Source organism: Candoia aspera, chromosome 14 (genome assembly GCF_035149785.1).
Source record: "Candoia aspera isolate rCanAsp1 chromosome 14, rCanAsp1.hap2, whole genome shotgun sequence".
In the NCBI taxonomy this organism is placed as follows: Eukaryota; Metazoa; Chordata; class Lepidosauria; order Squamata; family Boidae; genus Candoia; species Candoia aspera.
Window position 1 is genome coordinate 5,483,991 of NC_086166.1, and position 19,101 is coordinate 5,503,091.

The following is a 19,101-nucleotide window of genomic DNA, read 5'->3' on the forward strand; positions in this document are numbered from 1 at the left end:
GCCTTGGGGAACGCCTGCATTCAGGTTTAAAGGTAGGCCAGAAGTTACAAAATGAATATATTCGTTTCATGGGTAGGCCTGTTGATATGCACTAAGTGTTCTTAAACTAAGAATGAAACTTACCTCTTTAATGGGAAGTTGCCCAAATTTCAAATAATTTTTAAATAAATTGTGATCCCCCAGGGAACCCCTAGTGACATCTCATGGAACCTGAAGGTTCCACGGAACCCTGGTGGAGAAACCCTAAAGAAGAAGAAGGTGGGAATTGAGGTTGTACAGACTGTCATTAGAGCAACTACCATGAAGCTCTTTTGCTTCTGGCACAGGGAAAGGATACCAAGGTGTTAAAGTGAGCAATGATCACATGAAGCTGGAAAAAAAGAGAATAAAGGAAAAGAACGAGAGAGAAGATCTTACCAGACAGGGCCAAAGAGAAAGAATTCTGTAGCTGGAGAGGCCCCATGGAAAAGGCCCTCTGTACAAGCAGGAGGCACCTTGGTGAATTAATCTGACAAAGATCTTCCTTTTGAGGCACGTTCAGGCAGGCCAAGGTGGAATGAGGTCGCCCTCGCGCTTCAAAGACAGACAAGCAGACCAGGGCCTTTGGTGGATGCAAGTTTTTCTGCTGGGATTGGTGGAATCAGAATCACACAGGCCAGGTATTTGCCATATCTTTATTGCACTGGGACCACACTGCAAACAAATCCACGGAAAGGAGAAAGAAAAAGGAAGAAAGAAAGAAAGAAAGAAAGAAAGAAAGAAAGAAAGAAAGGCCGCAAAAGTAAGTCTACTGCCGCTGAAAGCAGCTGCTTGTTTTTTGCTTTAATCTGTGTTTTTTTTAAACTTGGATATGTATATATTTACATAAAACTATCAAAAGCAGACTCGAGAAACGCAGCAGCTCAGCTTCAGCAGTCCAGAAAGGGGAGAGCTGCTACTCTCTGATGGATAAATAGTACAATTTATCTGTGGTTGGGTTTTTTTTGTTTTTAAACATCACTCGGTAAAACCGCATTCAAGTATTCTCGTAAATGCACATATTGTCCCGTTCCTCTTTTGACTAAGTTGCTGTACTTCTGGGGATGGTGGTTTCTGGGGAGGGGGGTTTTGGCTTGGCCACAGCGGGGTCGGTCTTGGGAATGCTGGGGAGCCTGCGGGAGGACTTTGGCAGTGGTAGGGGAGCAACAGAAAGGGAGGAAGATAAGGATAACGCATCGGCAGGGAACACAAGAAACTAAGATTTCACGACGCATGTCGAGGCAATGTCCATAGCGTGGCCTTCTCCGTATCCAACTCTTGTCTGCTGGAACAAACCTTTGTTAGGGAGAAATTTATAGCTTAGCCTCTTCCCTGAATGCGCCACCTCTGTGCACGCATTGTTTCAGGCTCATAATTCATTCACCTCTTTTCACCGCTCCTACCATCTCCCAAGCCAGATTCACATCTGGGACAGCTTCCGTAGAGACTGGAGCAAAGACGACTTTGTCTTTGGACTTTCCTGGAGGACGCTTTGTCAGTGGTGGACCTCGGTCGCTCCCTTCCCCGCCCACTCGAAAGGTAGCATTTTTCATTTTTAAAAAAACACGACCCTCCCCTACATAAATACAAAATATTAAATAAAGCTCGGCTTTCTGTACAAATGAAAACAAGGGAAGGCGTCGGAGGGTTTCGCCAGCAAGCGAGGGGCTTCTGTTAGCAATCGTCCATTTTTTCCCGTTTGATTTGAGGGGATTTATTTGGGAAGGGTGGTGAGGACACGTTTATTCCCTTTCCTCCAGATACAGTCAACCCCAGGATTTCTTGATTATCCTTCGGCATTTCCTGCAAGCTCTTCTCAGTGCTGATGGCGAGTTCCACCCGTGGGTCGCGTGGGCTGGACGTAAACAAATAGGAAGGGGAGAGTGGCGCTATGGACTCACTGGCCGCAGGAACAATGAAAGCACGGGGGGAGGCGGGGCTTGCCAGAAGCCCCACCCACAGCGTGGACTCCAACGCCCTCATCGGCAATGGAGAAGAATAATTTAGAACCTAAGGCAAGCGAGGCTGGATGAAAAACACGGCAGGCGCGTGACCATGTCCACTGAGAACCCGTGGATGCCCCCAGGGCTGTCGGCTGCAGAGGACGCCCAGCTGCCTATCCTCAGTCTAATCTGTTAAAGAGTCTACACTTTAGCTACTTGGAGAACAATTAGAATAGCAACTTCTGAATTCACTGAATTCACAATGTGGCCTACACAGTCTCTGGCAAGACTGTTGGTTGGTGGTTGGTCGGCGTGTCGGTCTTCTTCGGCGGAGTTAGGAAAGGAAAGAAGTCCTGTCATTTCACTACCTCTCGGTCATGGCGCTGTTCATATGGGAGACAAAGTCATTATCCACCACGTTATTGTAGCCCTCTTTCTCTATACAGTCCCTGACGGCCTTGAGGACTATCCGGAGCCTCCGATCCATCGCTTCGAGGTGCAATTTGTACAGGATGGGGGCGATTTTGTCCTCGAGCAAAGAGTCTTCCATCAGTTGGCTCAGTTTGTACTCCTCCTTGGCCAGAAGCTGCAAACGCAGGTAGGTGGACTTCCGTATTCTAGGAGAAAGCAGCAGTTGGAAGGTGAGATACAGGGCGTATTTCGGCTACGATTTCAAAACATCCCGTTTTCAGCAGAGCTGGGGCCGGGAGGGACTCATTCTGGGTTCCAACTAAATGGGCTACTAGAATTCAACGTTCCTCTAGTTCTACCCCACCAGAACATTGTTATGTATATTTCCTCTACTTGTAGTTCCTACTTCGTTTAAAGGTTCTAATTCAGGCACCACTTCAGATTTAATACGCAGATTCTGCAATCGTGCTAGTTATTTTGTTTTAGGTGATGTACATTTCTACTTAGGAGACTGTAGTATTTTAGATGTATACTTGCACAGTTTATTAATAAACGTTATTTTAGTAGCTTATGTTGCACTTTGGAGAGGCGCCCATGACCAATAGGACTGCGGACTGCTCAGAAAGGGCTGGCTTTGCCCTCCGTAGATCTCAGCCCCAGATACAGCACTGGTAATTTTCACTTGAGATGCTTAACTCACTCAGGATTTACTTAATTAAACCAAAGTGCAGACAACACCCCAAACTAAGCATAACACTTTTGCACAACGCATCAGACCTAAGTACAATTGAGTAGTTTGTTGCTTAATGTGTTGGACAAAGCCCAGAGGAAGGCCTTTTCCTGGAGCAGGAAAATCAATTCCCATCCGTATCTCCAGTTTCCAATTTAGTCTCTGTGTGGCTTGACGCTGCAGCCCAAGCTGAGCCGCTTGTTCTGTGGGCCCCTCTGAAGCGTAGCTTTTCTCATTCCTCTCTCTGCATGGGCCTGGAAGCTAAATTAATCTGCTAAATGAAATTCTCTCTTCGGAAGCAGGCAGGCTACAGAAGGACAAAACTGCCACTTGAAAACAACCTGGCTCCAGTTAGACACTGTGGAAATGGAACGCTGGGTGCGGTACAATCCGGAACGACAAAAGCAGCGTTGCATCGTTGCACCACAAGATCTGCCCCTTTCTTACATGTGCGTGGCATCACAACAATGTTCAAAAGGGCGGAGCTCCAGTCAAGTTGGTGCAGGACTGCCATTTGCCTCCTTGACTGGCCTCCTGCCCCACCCGCAGATGCTTCTACAAGTAGTCCTTGGCTTACGACGGGAAGTGGGACTGGAATTTCCATCGCTAAGCGAGGCAGTTGTAAAGTGCAATGGCATCGCTTAGCGACAGCAGTCCCTGCAGTCCCAGCTGCCGTCATTAACGGAATCCCACAGTCGTTAGGCGAGGCAACTTCCTGCTGGCTTCCCATAATCCAAGTCAGAGGGGAAGCCGGTGGGAAGTTGCAAGTCCCAAGCCAGGGGGATCAAGAGCACGGTGCGGGCTGGGGAGGATGCGCAAAGGTGCCAAGGGGTGCATGAGTGGCTGGTGTGGTGCGAGCGCAGGGGGCTGGGTGTGTGTGCAGGTGGGGGAGACATACTCCATCAACTTGAGACCTTCTCTGCTGGCTTCCCCACTGACTTTCTGGGGAAGCCAGCAGGGAAGGTTGCAAACGAGAATCATGTGATCGCAGAGTGCTGCAGCTGGTCCTATGTGTGATCCAGTGGCCCAGCGCCCAGATTACGATCATGTGACCACGGGGGTGCTGGGATGGTGGAACTCCAAGGACCGGTCATAACCCCCATTTGTTGAGCGCCGCTGTAATTTTGAACGGCCGCTGAACAAACGGTCATAGGTTGAGGACTCCCTGTATTTACCACCACTGGAATCCTTCCCCAAATTATCCCCATGAAGAGAAGGAAAAAAAAACACCCCAAGCATACCGGCAACACTGATTCAAAGGCACCAAGATAGAAAGTTCATCGTGAGAGTATTTCCCGAACCTACAAGGAAGAAAAACACAAGAAACATTCACCAGAAACACACTGGCTGTCTCAAATCCTTGGCCAGAGGCAAGGGAAAAACTCGATGTGCTCTTTAATGCAAGGAGTTTAGGCATGTGCTGAACTTCAAGTCTGAAGCCAAAAAGGTGTTTTGCAGGAAACGTGGGCAAGCATCCTGCCCCACCACAACCCTTTAAAGAATTTTTTTTTTCCTGGATTCTCATAGCGGCTTCAGTTCTCTCCAAGGGAAACAACTGTTGGAGCAAAGCAAGCACTGACAAGATGCTGTGGTGTTGGTGTCACCTTCACACAATGTGTCTTTTCTTGGGAGGGTGCAGTTACCGTTAGAGCTCGAGAAAAGACACAGCTTTTGCAAGTGCCAGCAGACCTGTGGGCATACTTGCACCTCTTCTGCAACCCCTTTACAGCTTTGGATTCAAAGCACAGCACATGCCTCTATCCTCTTCTATTCCTTGTGCTTCCTGACTCTAGAGGGAACTTGGCTTGCAGTTGTCTATCTGAATCTTTACAACATTCAGATACAACATTCTGAAAACTCTAATACACTGGCATTTTACAATGAGGTTTGGGTCCTAGGGTCAGCAAAGATCTCTGCCAGAGACCCTACAAAGATATGCTAGAAGGATGAGTGAGTAGGCATCAATGGCTATGCTTCCTAGGAATGCTGGGAGTTGTAGTTTAACAATGTCTGGAAAACTACAGGTAGCCCTCATTTAGCAACCGGCTCCTTTAGCAACCATTCGTAGTTACAGCGGTGATGAAACAGTAACTTTGCAACCAATCCTCTCATTTACGACCTTTGCAGATCTGTAAAGCAAAGGGAAGTTGAAATGAGATCATAAGCACAGTAGCGGGTTCACTTAGTGACCGCTTCGCTTAATGGCTGAGTTGCTGGTCCCAATGGTGGTCTACCTGCATAGGTTGCCTATCTCTGAGCTAGAAAAACCAGTGCCCTGCTAAGGTCACATATTGGCACATTTACATTTTTCAGAAAAAAGAAATGTGAAGAATGAGCAAGAATAGACAGGAAAGATTTAGGTATAATCATCTGACCCCACCCATTCTCTGCCATAATTACCCTCTTCCATTGTCTAAGTGGATAATAAAGGTGTTATTTCCAAACTTCTCAAAGGTCTCATAATGGTGTCGATCCATATTACCTGTAAAGAGTAGAAAAAATAAGAGAAAGAAAAACGGTAAGCAGAACAACATGTGGGCAATCTTAAGCAAATTAGAACGCATGAGCCTTTCAAGAAGAAACAGGGTTGCCTTTTGACCCTTCGTCATCATATATGTCACATAAAGTCATTAAAGGTGGTGGTGTATCACTGGGGGAAGCAGTGGGGCTATTATTTATTTACTTAAAGTTTTTTTATACCACTTCTCATTGCAAAGAATTTGGAAAGGATTTGCATATTCAGCAACAACCAGAATCCTTCTCAGTTGCGTTCCACTCTCCGTTCATCTCTAGAAGGATGGAATTTCGTATGTGACCATTACTGTATGGCATTGTTGAAGGAAAAAAAAATGTTGGCCAAAGCATGGGTTTCCATCCAGATGTTGGGTTACAGCTCTCTATAATTCTTGCTAAACCTTCTGGGGGCCGCAATCCTCTAATCCAGTGTTTCTCAATCTCAGCAAGTTTAAGCGTCGCATGCTGGCTGGGGAATTCTGGGAATTGAAGCCCGCCCATCTTAAAGTTGCCAAGTCTGAAAAACACTGCTCTAATCTGTGACTCCAAGTTAGGACCCTCTGCTTTAGTGGCTCCGAAACAAGGTTCGAGTTATCCAACGGATCCTTGCCAGCTATCACGTTGGCCTTCAGGGAGATTGAAAATTCAGACGAGATCTTCATAATGAACTTCTAGTTTTCCATGTGCAGGGACAGCTTTGGCATGGAGCACTTTTATGTGCCTCTTACGTGTATGAGACTTTTGAGATTAACACAGACTATTATGTGAGTCTAAAAAAATGCAGCCAGGCAGAAATTGATCAGCCCTAGGAGTTGGCGTGTCCCTTGATCCCAAGTCCTGGACAAACAGCTTTCGGCCTGTAGAAATTAAAAGGTAAAACCGTCTGCTGTCCAGGGATCGGGGAAATCCCGCCTACTTAATTTGAACAGCCGGAATGCTCTTAGCTCCAATGCCAGAAAACAAACAAAAACAAGCCCAAACAACAACCAACAGTAGGAACAGACAAACAAAAAATAAGCAAATTATGTAAGTTCCACCAGTAAAACTGCACACGTTCTAAGTGTGCTATTTCATTTCGAGAGGTTTGGAACATACCCATCAGAAAATCAAAAATGGTCATGTCCATTATATCCAAAATCCTGGTCCCCCGGTCGTAGGGCGGTGTTTGCTTAACTTCTTCACAATAATCTGGATCAACTTCCCACCTGGATGAGAAGAAAAACACAGATGGGGGAGTTGAGCAATGCCCTCAGCCCTGAAGTTTGCAAGGAGGGTTTGAGTTTCACAGAGCAAATGTGCACGTCTATATTTTTAAAACACAGGTAGGTCTTGCTTAACGACCATTCGTTTAGCGACTGTTCAGAATTACGATGGTGCTGGAAAAAAAAACAGTCCTTGCACTTACAACCGTAGCAACATCCCCAGAGTCAGGTGATCACAATTTGGGCACCTGGCAACCGTCACACACTTACGACACTTGCAGCACCCCAGGGTCACCTGATCACCATTTGCAACCTTCCCAGCTGGCTCCCAACAAGCAAAATCAATGGGGAACTACGTGATTCCCTTAATGACCATGGGGTTTGCTTAATGACCACATGATTCACTTAACAGCCACTGCAAAAAAAAAAAAGTAAAATCGGTTGTGGTCATGTGATGCCTTGCTTAACAACTGCACCGCTTAACGACCAATTTTCTGGCCCCTATTCTAGTCGCTAAGCGAGGACTACCTATATGATCCACAATCCACTTACGATCTACTAGAAGGGACAAAAGGTTGTTGAGCTCCCATGGGGGGAAATAAAGTAAGAGGAAAGCCTTGTTATTAATAGAGAGGCTTGAAAGGGTTCAAAATAAACTCTCTATTCCTGTCCAACTGTCTGGATTGGACTAAAGCATACCTCAAGATGTGAAGGGCCAGGAAAAATCAAGACAGGGAAAGGAGGGAGGAGAGAAATGCAGGGAAAAAAATATTTCTCCCATGCCTCGCTGCAAAATGAGTTGGATTCTAGTTTAACTATAGCAAAAGTTTTAGTCTGGCTGCATGGAAACCCAGAAGTTGTGGTGTTTTCATTTCAGGTCTCAGAACAAAATTGTCAGATAATCCATCCATGCTAAACGAAGGCCTGCACCACCCAGATAAAGTCGAAATGGCTCGGGACGGCCTCCACTCTGCCTCTCCCAAATGTGTCTCTCCCGCGACTGGCAGAATTACGCCTTCATTGTTCTCCGCAGTGGCTGAATTAAGGTCTGGCTATGAAACCATGGAAAACTGACAGCCTGCTGCACGGGCCCCGTGGAAACACCAGGCAGCCTCCTAACCACAACACTTACTCGGCTTTCTTGCGTTTATGATAGGAACGGCGCCATGGGTTCCTCCAGGTTTTCCGTTTGGCTAAAGATAAGTCGGGCAGGAAGGCAGCCATGGAGCCTTCAATCTGGTCTGGTTTCCCACAAAGGGCGTGCTCTGTCGAGCAGTAGTACGAACACTCCCCATAGAAACAGATGTTGTTGGCTGCAGAGAGAAGGAGAAACAGAGTGGACAACCCAAGTCTTTTGGAATCGGACCCTGGGCTTTCCGGAGACTCCCAAGGGTAGCTCAACCCCTTCCAAGAAGCTCCCTGGATCAGCAGAAAGAGGGAGAGCCTCTGAAGCAGCTCAGCAGGCTGGAGAAACATCCCTGAATCTAAAAAAAAAAGGCTTGTGATCTGATTGTCAAAGAATGAAAGACATCTTCCAACCTCCACATTTCTTAGATCGTTTTTCAGGACTCGAGGGGATGATTTTGTGACTCGCTAAGGACTGGCTGACACTCATAAGTAGATGGTTCGATTTTATTTTTTGACAGCATCAGCTTCTTCAACAGTTGGTGACTCAGGCAGACAAGTGTGAACTGACTCTGCTTTCAAGCTGGCACTGGATGGTGTGAAAGTTCTGCCCCCAGCAAGGAATCTGTGAATGATGGCAAGTCGTGAACCAGCTTTCATTATTTCAGATGCTGTGCGACTGCATCTCTGAACCACCAAAGGTGATGACATTTATTATAGTTATTGACCTATTATGGAAAATGGGATATTTATACCCCTCACCCCTGATATTTCTGAATTTGAATTCCCATGGTGGCCAATGGGGGTCCCACAGAGATGTAATTCTGCAACATCTAAGAAGTCCCAACTTCTTCCTTATATGCATTTCACAATTAAGCCCCATCTTCTTCCAGTAACATCCTCAGGGCCCAAATACATCTGAAGTGAGTTTGTGTGACATGCTAAATCCAAACGCTGGATGAATGAAGCTTGCACTGCATGCTAAGCCCACCACGGTTGTGTAAATCTTGACCAGAAGATGACATTTAAGAGACATGCACAGTGGTGTGTGGTGGTATCAGCACAAAAGTCCATTCAATTTTGCCATTTCCCTCGAATGTGTGTTGCACTTCAAAAAGTTGACTTTGAAGATTTGAGGATGTGCGGCTATTTAGCTGTCCTACAGGTGATTATGCAAATCAGGCAGTTAAGAGCTGACCTAGGGGACACTCTTAGGTGACAACTGTTGAGGGAAACCTGGGTTTGTGGCTATGTAACATTTGGAACAACCTTCTCTCTTTCTGTGGCATGAACAATGGCAGAGTTTCCCATGATTCTTTTTCCAATGTCAGAACCCGGAGAGTGTAAATAATCTTGAGCACATTCTAAAAATGTGGAAAGATGCTAATCTTTCTTTCTCTTTCAAGTAAGCGGAGCAGAGCTACTGCTGTCAATTTCCCACAGGGTGGCAGGTGGGGAATGGCAGGGGCGGAAATCCTTAAACCTCCGTGATTGGTCAAGATGAACAAAAGGCCCAGCATTAACACTGATTTTGGTAAATGATTATTTCAATTATTCCTAAAATTATGTCTGGTGTTATTAATGTTTTTCTCCCACCTGACTGCAAGCAAATCATTCCTTCAAGCCATTCCTTCAAGCCAGTAGACTACAATAAAGATATAGAAATGCATTCAAAGAATTACTGAGCTATTTCTAATTCATTGCATTTTTGTTTGTAATGCCTGCCCGCCTGCCTGCCTTCTTTGTATACATATAGCTATATTCCTTCCTTCCTCCCTCCCTCCCTCCCCTCCCCTCTCCCGTTTCCAAACAAAGCACTAATCTATTCTATGGGAAATATTTCTTGAATAAAACCATTCCAAGAATAATTCAACCCAAAGCAACCCAGGAACTCAGCCCATGGAAGAAACTTGCCAATGGACTTTTTCTTATTTTGAGGAGGGATAAGAGTCAGGTATGGCTTCCCCCAATTCCTGTCTCGTCACGCGAACTTTTAGGCTAGGTTGATTAAATATATTACCAAGAGATCTGAGCCCGGCAGCTCTCAAGCAAGCTGCAGCCTTGCTATTAAAATAGAGCAAAAGATTATAGCCCCTTGGGGGACCCACACATGCACTCATAGGTCTCCTTGGAATGGTTTCTAAGACAGAGTATTACCAAAGCAACTGGGGATTTTAACAGGCATGGAAGCCATGCTGCTAGATAAGATCACCATCGTTTTCAGAACCTTATATAATTCAGGGGTTGCACAGAATGTATCTGCCAGGCTGTGTATCTATTTTTGGCCAGCAAGAGACATCCAATTAAGACTTTTCCACAGCTGTAAATTGGGTTTTGCTTCAAATGTTTACATGGGCATGATCATCTTCTCAGTTTAATTTCTGTTGTTGTTGCTGTTGCCATTATTAATGAAAGTCAATGGGGTCTCCTCGCCAAATGCCCAAGCTTATTAACATAATGAGAGTACGGAACGCTGCCTTTCGGTAGCAGCAATTAAGACGAAGCCAGAAAGCAGTAACAAGGCAGAGCTGAACAAACAGGAAGGGAAGGATCCAGTGGGAAGCCAAAGTTTCCCCCTGGATCCTGCCCACTGGATCCCTGGCTTCCCACTGGATGGAAATGGAGGAATGATTCGTTAAGTGGGGCTGCGCAAAGCCTTGATTCCCAGAATTCTGCGGAACCAATCTGAGATGCAGAATCATCAGGCTGACAAATTAACCAAAAGATCTGACGGGCTTCCACCCAAGGGCACACACCTTTTTGTTGAACTGAACCTCTGCATCGAGTCAAGTTGATAGCCAATTTCAACCCGAGTGACTTGAAGAACCAGTTTGAACTGAATCACTGGGATTCTTTAAACTGAATCAAAATTCACTGGATCTAGGTGGATTTGCTCACCCCCATCTATCATTTCTGACAGTTGTGGGAATCTGCTTTCCGACCAAGAGTTATGCTTGAAATTGTGTAGGAGAGCCAGGATCACATTGGATCCACACCCCTTACAGAAGGGGCGAGATGTTTTCTCCTGGGCTGGGTGAGGACATATGAGAGGTGAGATATTTTTTAAGTATGTCAATCTACATTAGGGCTGACATTACAGCTTGTGTGTGTTTTCCACTTCACAAATGACAGGAAACTTTGCACCACATTTTAGAGGGAGCTCCAAGGCTGGGGCTGGTGGCACATTTAGCACTCCAATCTATGATATTTAAGGATTTCCAAGGATTTCAATCAGTCGACTGACAATTCAGTAGCCTTACAAATGCAGCCAATAAATAAACCATTAAACACTTAAGTGAATTGACCCAAGTTGCACACTGAGGACGGATAATCTAATTGGAGCCCAGTTTTCCATGCTTCTTCAAACTCTGCAATATAGTTCTTGGCTCAAATGTACCAAGGATGCACAAAAGGAGGCATATTGAAGGCTACAATGCAGCCCCCCCCCCAAAAAAAACAAACAAAACTCAGGGAGGAGTTTCTGAAATATACAGGAATTGTGGGCAATTTCAGTCAGATCTCTGCTGAGATTTTTGGGGAGAAAGAGTTTTATGGCAAGGCTTTTTCCCAGAGAGGTCCCCCTGGGACAAACCTTGGTACGGAAAGCCCAGCTTTGGTATGTGCAATATTTAACGGTCTGCATTTTAAGTGCTGCATGTCACCTGGAACCTATTTTGATGAACAGTAGTTTAGCTACGTCTTCCCATACCTGGTGAGATAAAAAACGTCCTCCATAGTTTCTTGTCACGAGTAACATCCCTTATTTCTCTGGTCATATTAACCAGTCTACCTGCAACTGGTGGTACACGACGGAAATCCAGGATCCTGGAAAAAAAACAGTAGATGACGACTTTAATCTGGTAAATCCCACAAGATGGGCTATAAATATCGTAATACGTGAGTTAGATAGACCTCATGGTTATAATGCAAAGAAGGGGTGCAATTATTCAAGATTAAGACCTTGTTCATTTGGCTTGTTGGACTTACTGAGATTTGCAGAAGCACAGCCTTAAGGAACTTGAGAAAAGTTCTGGTGGAAACCTCTCCTGGGATGTACCTACCCAGTCCTTGAGTCTTTGGGAGAAGGTCCTCTTTTGGGTGCTGTAGACAGACCAATTCTAGGGGACTGTTGCCCAAGGGTGGATGTTTTCAACAGAAGCATCCTCTTTGTGGAATTTCCCACCTTTCAAGGTGTATCAGATATTATCATCAGTTCTGATTCACTGTCGACTTCCACGGGATGTCTTCTGACTGATTCTAATTACTTTGTTTTTGCTCTTGTGCAGATATTTAGTCTGCAGAGCATCATGATTTTCCTTAATGAAAAGGGATGGACAAATTAAAGATGATGCTAATGCTGATGATATGGAATGACCTCCTACACAACGCCCTATTGCAAAGGACTGAAAAACTGACTCAACTGCTCCCCACTAGCACTGCCAAACACTGCATTCAGTTCCTCGTCCACCTCATTTTTTACCTCTTCCCCCCCCATCTTTACCTGTCCAGGTGAAATGCCGCAATCTCAGCATTATGTCGCTCGTAGTCGGAGAAATAAAAAAAGTCGGGTGGTGTTTCCTGCTCTCGTGTTTGCCTACAAAAGAAGGGGAGGAGAGAAAGAAATGCTTGCTTCACATAAAATGGCAAAGGGGTAATCATTTATTTATAGTGTTCCATCAAAAGGATGCGACTTGTATTTAGGCAGAGATTTTTTTAACTGTACAAAACATAGCCTTGCCACGTTAATTTTGAGGATCCTTTAGCCCAACGTTATCATCCCTAGGTTGGGGTGGAGAAGTCAGATGGTTACTCAGCTGCTCGCAACAAGAAACTGTGTTGTAAGGACACAGAGAAGAAGAAAAATGGTTTAGTTTATGTTTTCATACATGCTGGCTTAATTTATCCTTTCCCATCAAATATGCAACCAGCAATGGAATTTTCCTTCGGTTTTCCCACATGCTGAATTTCACTGTGCTTTTCTAAATGATTAGCACTGCTAGGACTGCTCTGTGTATGGAAATATCCCCGCTAGGAAAACGGCATACAACAAAGCATGCATTCAGGAAAATTGCTTACTTTATGGGAAATGGTGAGCAGAGATGCACATGATGTTGAGCGTGCAGGCTTTCTGTAAAGCCCTGCACGTTGGCGTGGAAACAGGAGAGGGCCAACGTGGGCTTGGAAAGCAAACAAACCAAGACATTTTAAAAAATAAAATAAAAGGAAAGCAAAATATTTTGAAGTTGTAAGACGGAGGTGTGCTAAGTTTTTCCTGGTTGCAGGCTCACAGCCTCAAGGGTAGCCAGAGTAAATGGGACCAGGACAAGCATCGACATCGTTTGTGCTTACAGTTAACATGACCTACAATCCACTTCAAGGCATGCAACAATTCCACCACCAGGAATTTTTTGGTTTGGACTTTGGTTTTGAGAGGTGGCACCTACATTCAGAGTGATATAGTAGAAATGAAAATCCATGCATCGATTGCTAGCTCTTTATGCAGAGGGAGGTGGCTGTGCACAGAATAACTTTCTTACCTACAAGGGCATGTAAGCCATCCTTGAAGGAAGTCTGCAATCCATGTGTGTGGTGTGGGCATACATTAAATGTTAGTGTAACCAGTGATTCATAGACAGGTAAGGATTCTGGAGATGCTTTTGTGAACAGCTACTAGCAGGTTTCTCTGCTACCAGCAAAAAGAACAGCCTCCTTGCTGGTTCACAAGAAAGTGGGTTGCAAAGAAATGAAGGAAGAAATGAACCCTTGAACAGATCCGGGGATGGTTCTAAGTTGGAATTAGCTCAGCTGCTGAAATTTCTGCAACCCTAACCCTTTTACCTTGGGAAACCTGAAGGAAAACACAGTGAGAATCCTGCTTTGGAGATTTCCTTGTACTGTAGTTGAGCCAACTGCCAAGGGCCTGACCCACACAAACAACGGCTTCAGTTGTATTCACACAACATGCCCAGTCTGGTTACTGAATCAGCTCATTTTCCAGGTTTGCACAATGCACTGAGCGACCAAAATTCACCAAAGGAGTGATGTTTTCCAAAATGCCAAGCCATAAAGATGAACGTTAATTAAGTGTTGCGCATTGTGGACTTGTGGAAGGATCCTGAACCTCCAATCTATATCCCTTTAAAGCCTTTGGTTGTTTTTTTCAATGCTGGTCCCAGAAGAACAGAACCAAAGTCCAGTTTTCCCAGAGCCAATCACACTATTCTCTGCAAGCTAGGACTTCTCATTAGGAGACTTCCAAGCTTTGTCCAGGTCCCACCAACCAGAAGGTATGTGCCGTGGACCGATGAATACTCAGGACACCTTTGCTTTAGAACAGGCTAAAAAAGAGTGTGTTGTCTACCACAACAAAAGGGTTGGGGGTTCAGCCTCCCTTGCATGAGCTTGGTGCACAGGCCTTTACTCCAGAGGAAAAAAAAGTTTCCACTTCTGCAGGTAGCACAACCAAAGTGATCAACCCTTGCTTTTTAAGAGACCTGGAGAGAAAGCGCAAGGGGAGAATTATGGAATTGCAAAGTCTAGTGGAAATTTAATGTGTCAAATCTAAGCCCTTATTTTCCATCCAAAGGCAGCCCAAAATTGTACTGCTGAAAACTGGCCCTTTCCCCCTGAATTGGGGGTCCACCATCACTAGGGCAGGGAGGCAGGCGTCGTCTGTTGCCTACTTACAAGTTGCCCACCCCCATCCTACGCGGTCAAATCACAGAGTTGCTGACTTAGAATTTATTTCTGCTCCGTGCTGGGTTTCTCCAGCAGCTGTCCAAGGATGGGTAAACAACTACTGTAATTTGGACTTATTTTCTGCTATTAAACAGACACACACACACACACGTGTCAACAATCCCATTCTCCCCCATGACCTTATCATCTAATTTTGATATTGTGGGTCAACTGGCTTGGCTTGGTTTCAATCTTCGAAAAAGCTTCTCTGGCTAGAGAGCTCCCTTGACTGATAGGTTTCACAAGAACGAAGCTGGCATCCCTCTGTCATCTCCCTTAGAGGGCAAACCCATCTGCAACCAGAAGATGGGGGCCTCAAAAAAGACATCTTCGAGGGGAGGGAAGATTCTAGCTGCAAGGGCAGAGCTTTATCTGGAAAGCAACTGTTATTCGTTCTTGCTATATGAAGTGCTCATTACAACACCGCAGGAATCGTGTATTCTCAGAAATTTAACTTTTTCTATTAATTCCCTGCTGTCCCTAGCCAGCCACAGATTACAATTCTCTGCAGTAAATGCGGTTTGGTTTTCCTACCCTGCTGTTGCTCTGGCTGACTGGGCTTAAGTTCATTACATTTTCAAACTTTCCTATCTATCTATCTATCTATCTATCTATCTATCTATCTATCTATCTATCTATCTATCTCACACACACAAACATTGTATTCATCTGGTTGATTGGACATTTTTATACATGCATATTCACTCATCTACATAAAAATAAATATCCATCCATCTGGTTGGTTGGGCTTAAGTTTATTACTTTTTCATACGTCATACTCATACTCATCATATCCATCCCTTCGCCCCTCCATCTCCCCACTCATCCCCCTATTCATCAACGTATTCATCCACCATTTACATCCATCCATCTGCCACCTCCTTTATCAACCTCTGTACCGATGATGTCAACTGACTTCAGATGATGTCCCGAAGCACAGGCAAAGAAGAAGAACCAACAATGATAAACCATCTTCACAAGCCCACTGACAGGTTTGGAGGTGTAAATAATTCTTCAAGGCCAAACACGTTCAGCATAGTCCCGGTTACTCAGAAAACCTAATGGAGCAACTTTTCTCATATCAAGTCTCTGTACTGAAGATCTGTTTCTTTCCTTTTTAAAAAAGGGCCTTTTCCCCTTCTGGATCATCTCTGCTGAAAGTCCTGAAGGTGTCAGTCATGATAGCAACCATGATAATAAGCCTATGGCAATATAATCATATTCAAAGCTAAATGCATTGCTGAGAGATGCCACATAGGAACTTGACCTTGTTCTTGCCTGCAATGAATATCTTTCAATACATTACGAAAGATGAGATGCTTCTTAGAACTGTGTGGGCATGTGTGTGTGTGCGCATGCTGGAGAAAATCCCAGGCTCCATTTCAAGGAAGGAAGGAAGGAAGGAAGGAAGGAAGGAAGGAAGGAAGGAAGGAAGGACTTGTCATATGGAAGACTTCTTCAATCAACCAAGGTGTGTGTCTGGCGAGACATTTTCAGGACGAGCTTAGAATATTCATGTTCCGTAACTCCCCAAAATGTCTGCCTGCGAAAACTTCCAGCAACAGCTTGAGTGCTGGAGAATGGTGGGATGATTCAGAAGATGCTTGCCATGGCCTGACCCACTTTGACTGAGCTAGGAATGCAGAGGTGATAACAAGAGCTGAAACTGACGTGAGCAACAAACTCTGCATTGTGGCAAATTATTTTCAGATCCATCCACCTGCAAATAAAAATAGGGGTGTTGGTTCTTTAACACCATGCTTCTGGGCAAATCTTTTTATATACGTGGAGGAGATATTGCTGATTTGGGGAAAAGTGGTCTAATTAGGTTCTGAGTTGAGATTCTAAACTTTGCAACTCATAAACTAACTTGACATGGAATGAAGGCATTTGAACAAACGGAAATGCTATTTAACTTCATGATGGAATTCATGCTAAATCCCAGGTTAACAAACCAGAATTCTGGAATCATGCAATAAGCTACGCCCAATAAATCAACTTGGTTATGGCCTAATGAGACGACCTAGCTCCCACATCATGCCAAAACACAAATGATTCAATCCTAGTTTTGTCTAATGTGTTGTGTGAATGCAGCCAGAGCATTCCTTGTAGAGGATTTCATTTTGCCTAATGGGAAGACAATTCCAGAGGCCAGTGAATCCAGCTTCCCATTCCATCTAAGAATCCAGATGAAAGCACCCCTGCGAGATAGCTGTCCATCCTCTGCTTGAATACTTCTAGGAAAGGGGAGCCCACCATCTCTTTGGATCATGGGCTAAATTGTCAAAGATGGGCAGTAAGCAATGCCAATCCATTACCTAAGTCCTGATGCCAGGCTAGTTTGGTGCTGCCCATGCTAAGGGTGGTCATTTGGACCCCTTTTTGGCTATGGGACCCTGAATACTACCTGGGTCCACCACTGACTCCAAAGATCCCATTAATGGAAGGAAGTTCCTATTTTCTGTTGAGAATTGCATGAAGAGCTGCATGAAATCAGTTGAGAACAGCGTGAAATTAGATCCAATGCCACTTGGCGCCTGAAGCTAAAAGTTGCCCATCTTTGTGGTGCAGAATGCCTTTGTGAAGAGGACTAAAGTCTACTGATTTCCATGGACCTGGTTGTCCTCAGGTGTTCACCACAATAGTTCTGTCCAATCATCTATCCCAGCAATTATAAATTGGCGGGGTGATCCTTTGCTATTATGCTGCTTCTAAATCTTTATTTTCTCTCTCAGTTTCCACCACTGGGTGTCTGCAGTTAAAGGAACACAGGAAGGGAGGGAGGGAGGGAAGGAGGGAAGGAGGGAAGGAAGGAAGGAGGGAAGGCAGGCCGGCCGGCCTAATGGCCTTGAAAAAATTAGGCAGGATTAAAACACACACACATGCACAGAACATGGTACATTATTTATGTGCAAAGTGTTAGAAAATATTGTGGGCTTCTTGGATGATAAATATGTTCATTATGCAGAAGACATTCACAAAATACATGGCATGTCACTGCAGGAATTTAATCACCACCTGTAAGATATATGTGTACTACTGGATTTAGGGGGGGAAAGGGGCGTGATGATGAGATGCTTCCCCCGATATATTCAACTTATCAAACAATCCTGACATGTTATGAATTATGGGAGCACCACTGACAGATCAGTATGGGTGTCGCCAAAAGTACTTAACCAGAACAGAATGCTCAGGATATACTTAGTGCCTCATCTTATGAATATTTTGGGACAGCAGGTAGATGAATCTGGGACCACAGTGCACCTTAATAAGTAGCTCTGCAACATGTTCTGCAAACATCTTAAAAAGATGAACAGAGGGCTTGCTACAAATCAGGAAAAATAAGGTACAGGAGTACCAGACCTCTATCTGCAGAAAAACAGCAAGGCAAAATACTTAAATATTTGTAATGAATATTAGGGAAAGAGGCTGCAATGCCATAATTATATGAAGACCAAAGAACGAATGAAGCAGTCATGACATTGCCTCATTTATGCATTCTATCCATCTAATAGCCATAGTATTATTTTCCTTCAATTCTTTTCTTTTTTTGATTGTATAGTTTTAGTAAATAACATTACTACTTTATTATTTATTTTCTGATGTTATGTAAATATATTGAGAGCTTCTGCACCAAAGTCAAATTCCTTGTATGTCTAATCATACTTGGCCAATAAAGCTACTCTACTCTACTCGACTCGACTCGACTCTAGATAAACCAAAGATGAGATGTAGGACAGGCATCTCATCAAGAAAGGTTTACCTAATTCTCAGAGGTGTGTTCTTCATCTCCATGCGTGAATGCCACACCAGGAATTTTGTGATCAGCATTAATGCCATATTGTCCAGAATTGCCCAGTTAATTTCTAAGGGCTTCTGCTATTTATGCCACTCTTGGAGAGCTTGAACATTTCTTTCCAAAGCATCTTAGTGGATTTGGGGATGGTTGGTTGGTTGGTTAGTTGGAGAAGACCTTATTGTTGGAGGTGGCAGAGATAGTGCTGGTGTTGTTGCCTTTTCTTCCACCCTTGAAGTCTCCCAGCTTGCTTATACTTCCCAATTTTGAAAAATGCTGTAGGAGCAACTCCCCTATTATCTTCTCTTAGGACTGAATTGAAACAGGAGAAGCCAAGGAGGCTGCAGACTGCCGGAGACATGACTGGACAACAGAAGGCAGAATGCTCATGCACAGCTCTCATCCACCCCATCACTAGATCAAGGTCCTCATGGGACCTTCATCCTACCTCTCTTCTCCTTTGAAAACTATTTCAAAAACCAGTTCTCTTGTACCAAACTGAAGACAGCAGAACATTTCTGAACAGCCCTACCATTCCCGTTTCCTGGGAAACATTCCTTCATTCCAAGTGAAACTCATTTGTCCAGCTGTCCAAGTACTGTCAATGTTTTGGGCCCTGGTTTC

General features: G+C 44.5%; 1 protein-coding gene across 2 annotated transcripts in view; it reads right to left on the minus strand.

Annotated features, from left to right (window-relative positions):
* Window positions 1–660: 660 nt before the first annotated feature.
* The window catches only part of FAM20C (FAM20C golgi associated secretory pathway kinase), a 61,009-nt gene continuing 42,568 nt past the window's right edge, over window positions 661–19,101 (minus strand). For both annotated transcript variants that reach the window (XM_063314715.1, XM_063314714.1), the window contains 7 exons: window positions 12,445–12,537; window positions 11,653–11,768; window positions 7,951–8,131; window positions 6,712–6,821; window positions 5,503–5,584; window positions 4,344–4,403; window positions 661–2,578 (listed from right to left, as the gene is read on the minus strand). In XM_063314715.1, coding sequence (XP_063170785.1) covers window positions 2,326–2,578; window positions 4,344–4,403; window positions 5,503–5,584; window positions 6,712–6,821; window positions 7,951–8,131; window positions 11,653–11,768; window positions 12,445–12,537 — 895 coding nt within the window. In that variant the 3' untranslated portion in view covers window positions 661–2,325. The remainder of the gene's footprint in view (window positions 2,579–4,343; window positions 4,404–5,502; window positions 5,585–6,711; window positions 6,822–7,950; window positions 8,132–11,652; window positions 11,769–12,444; window positions 12,538–19,101) is intronic.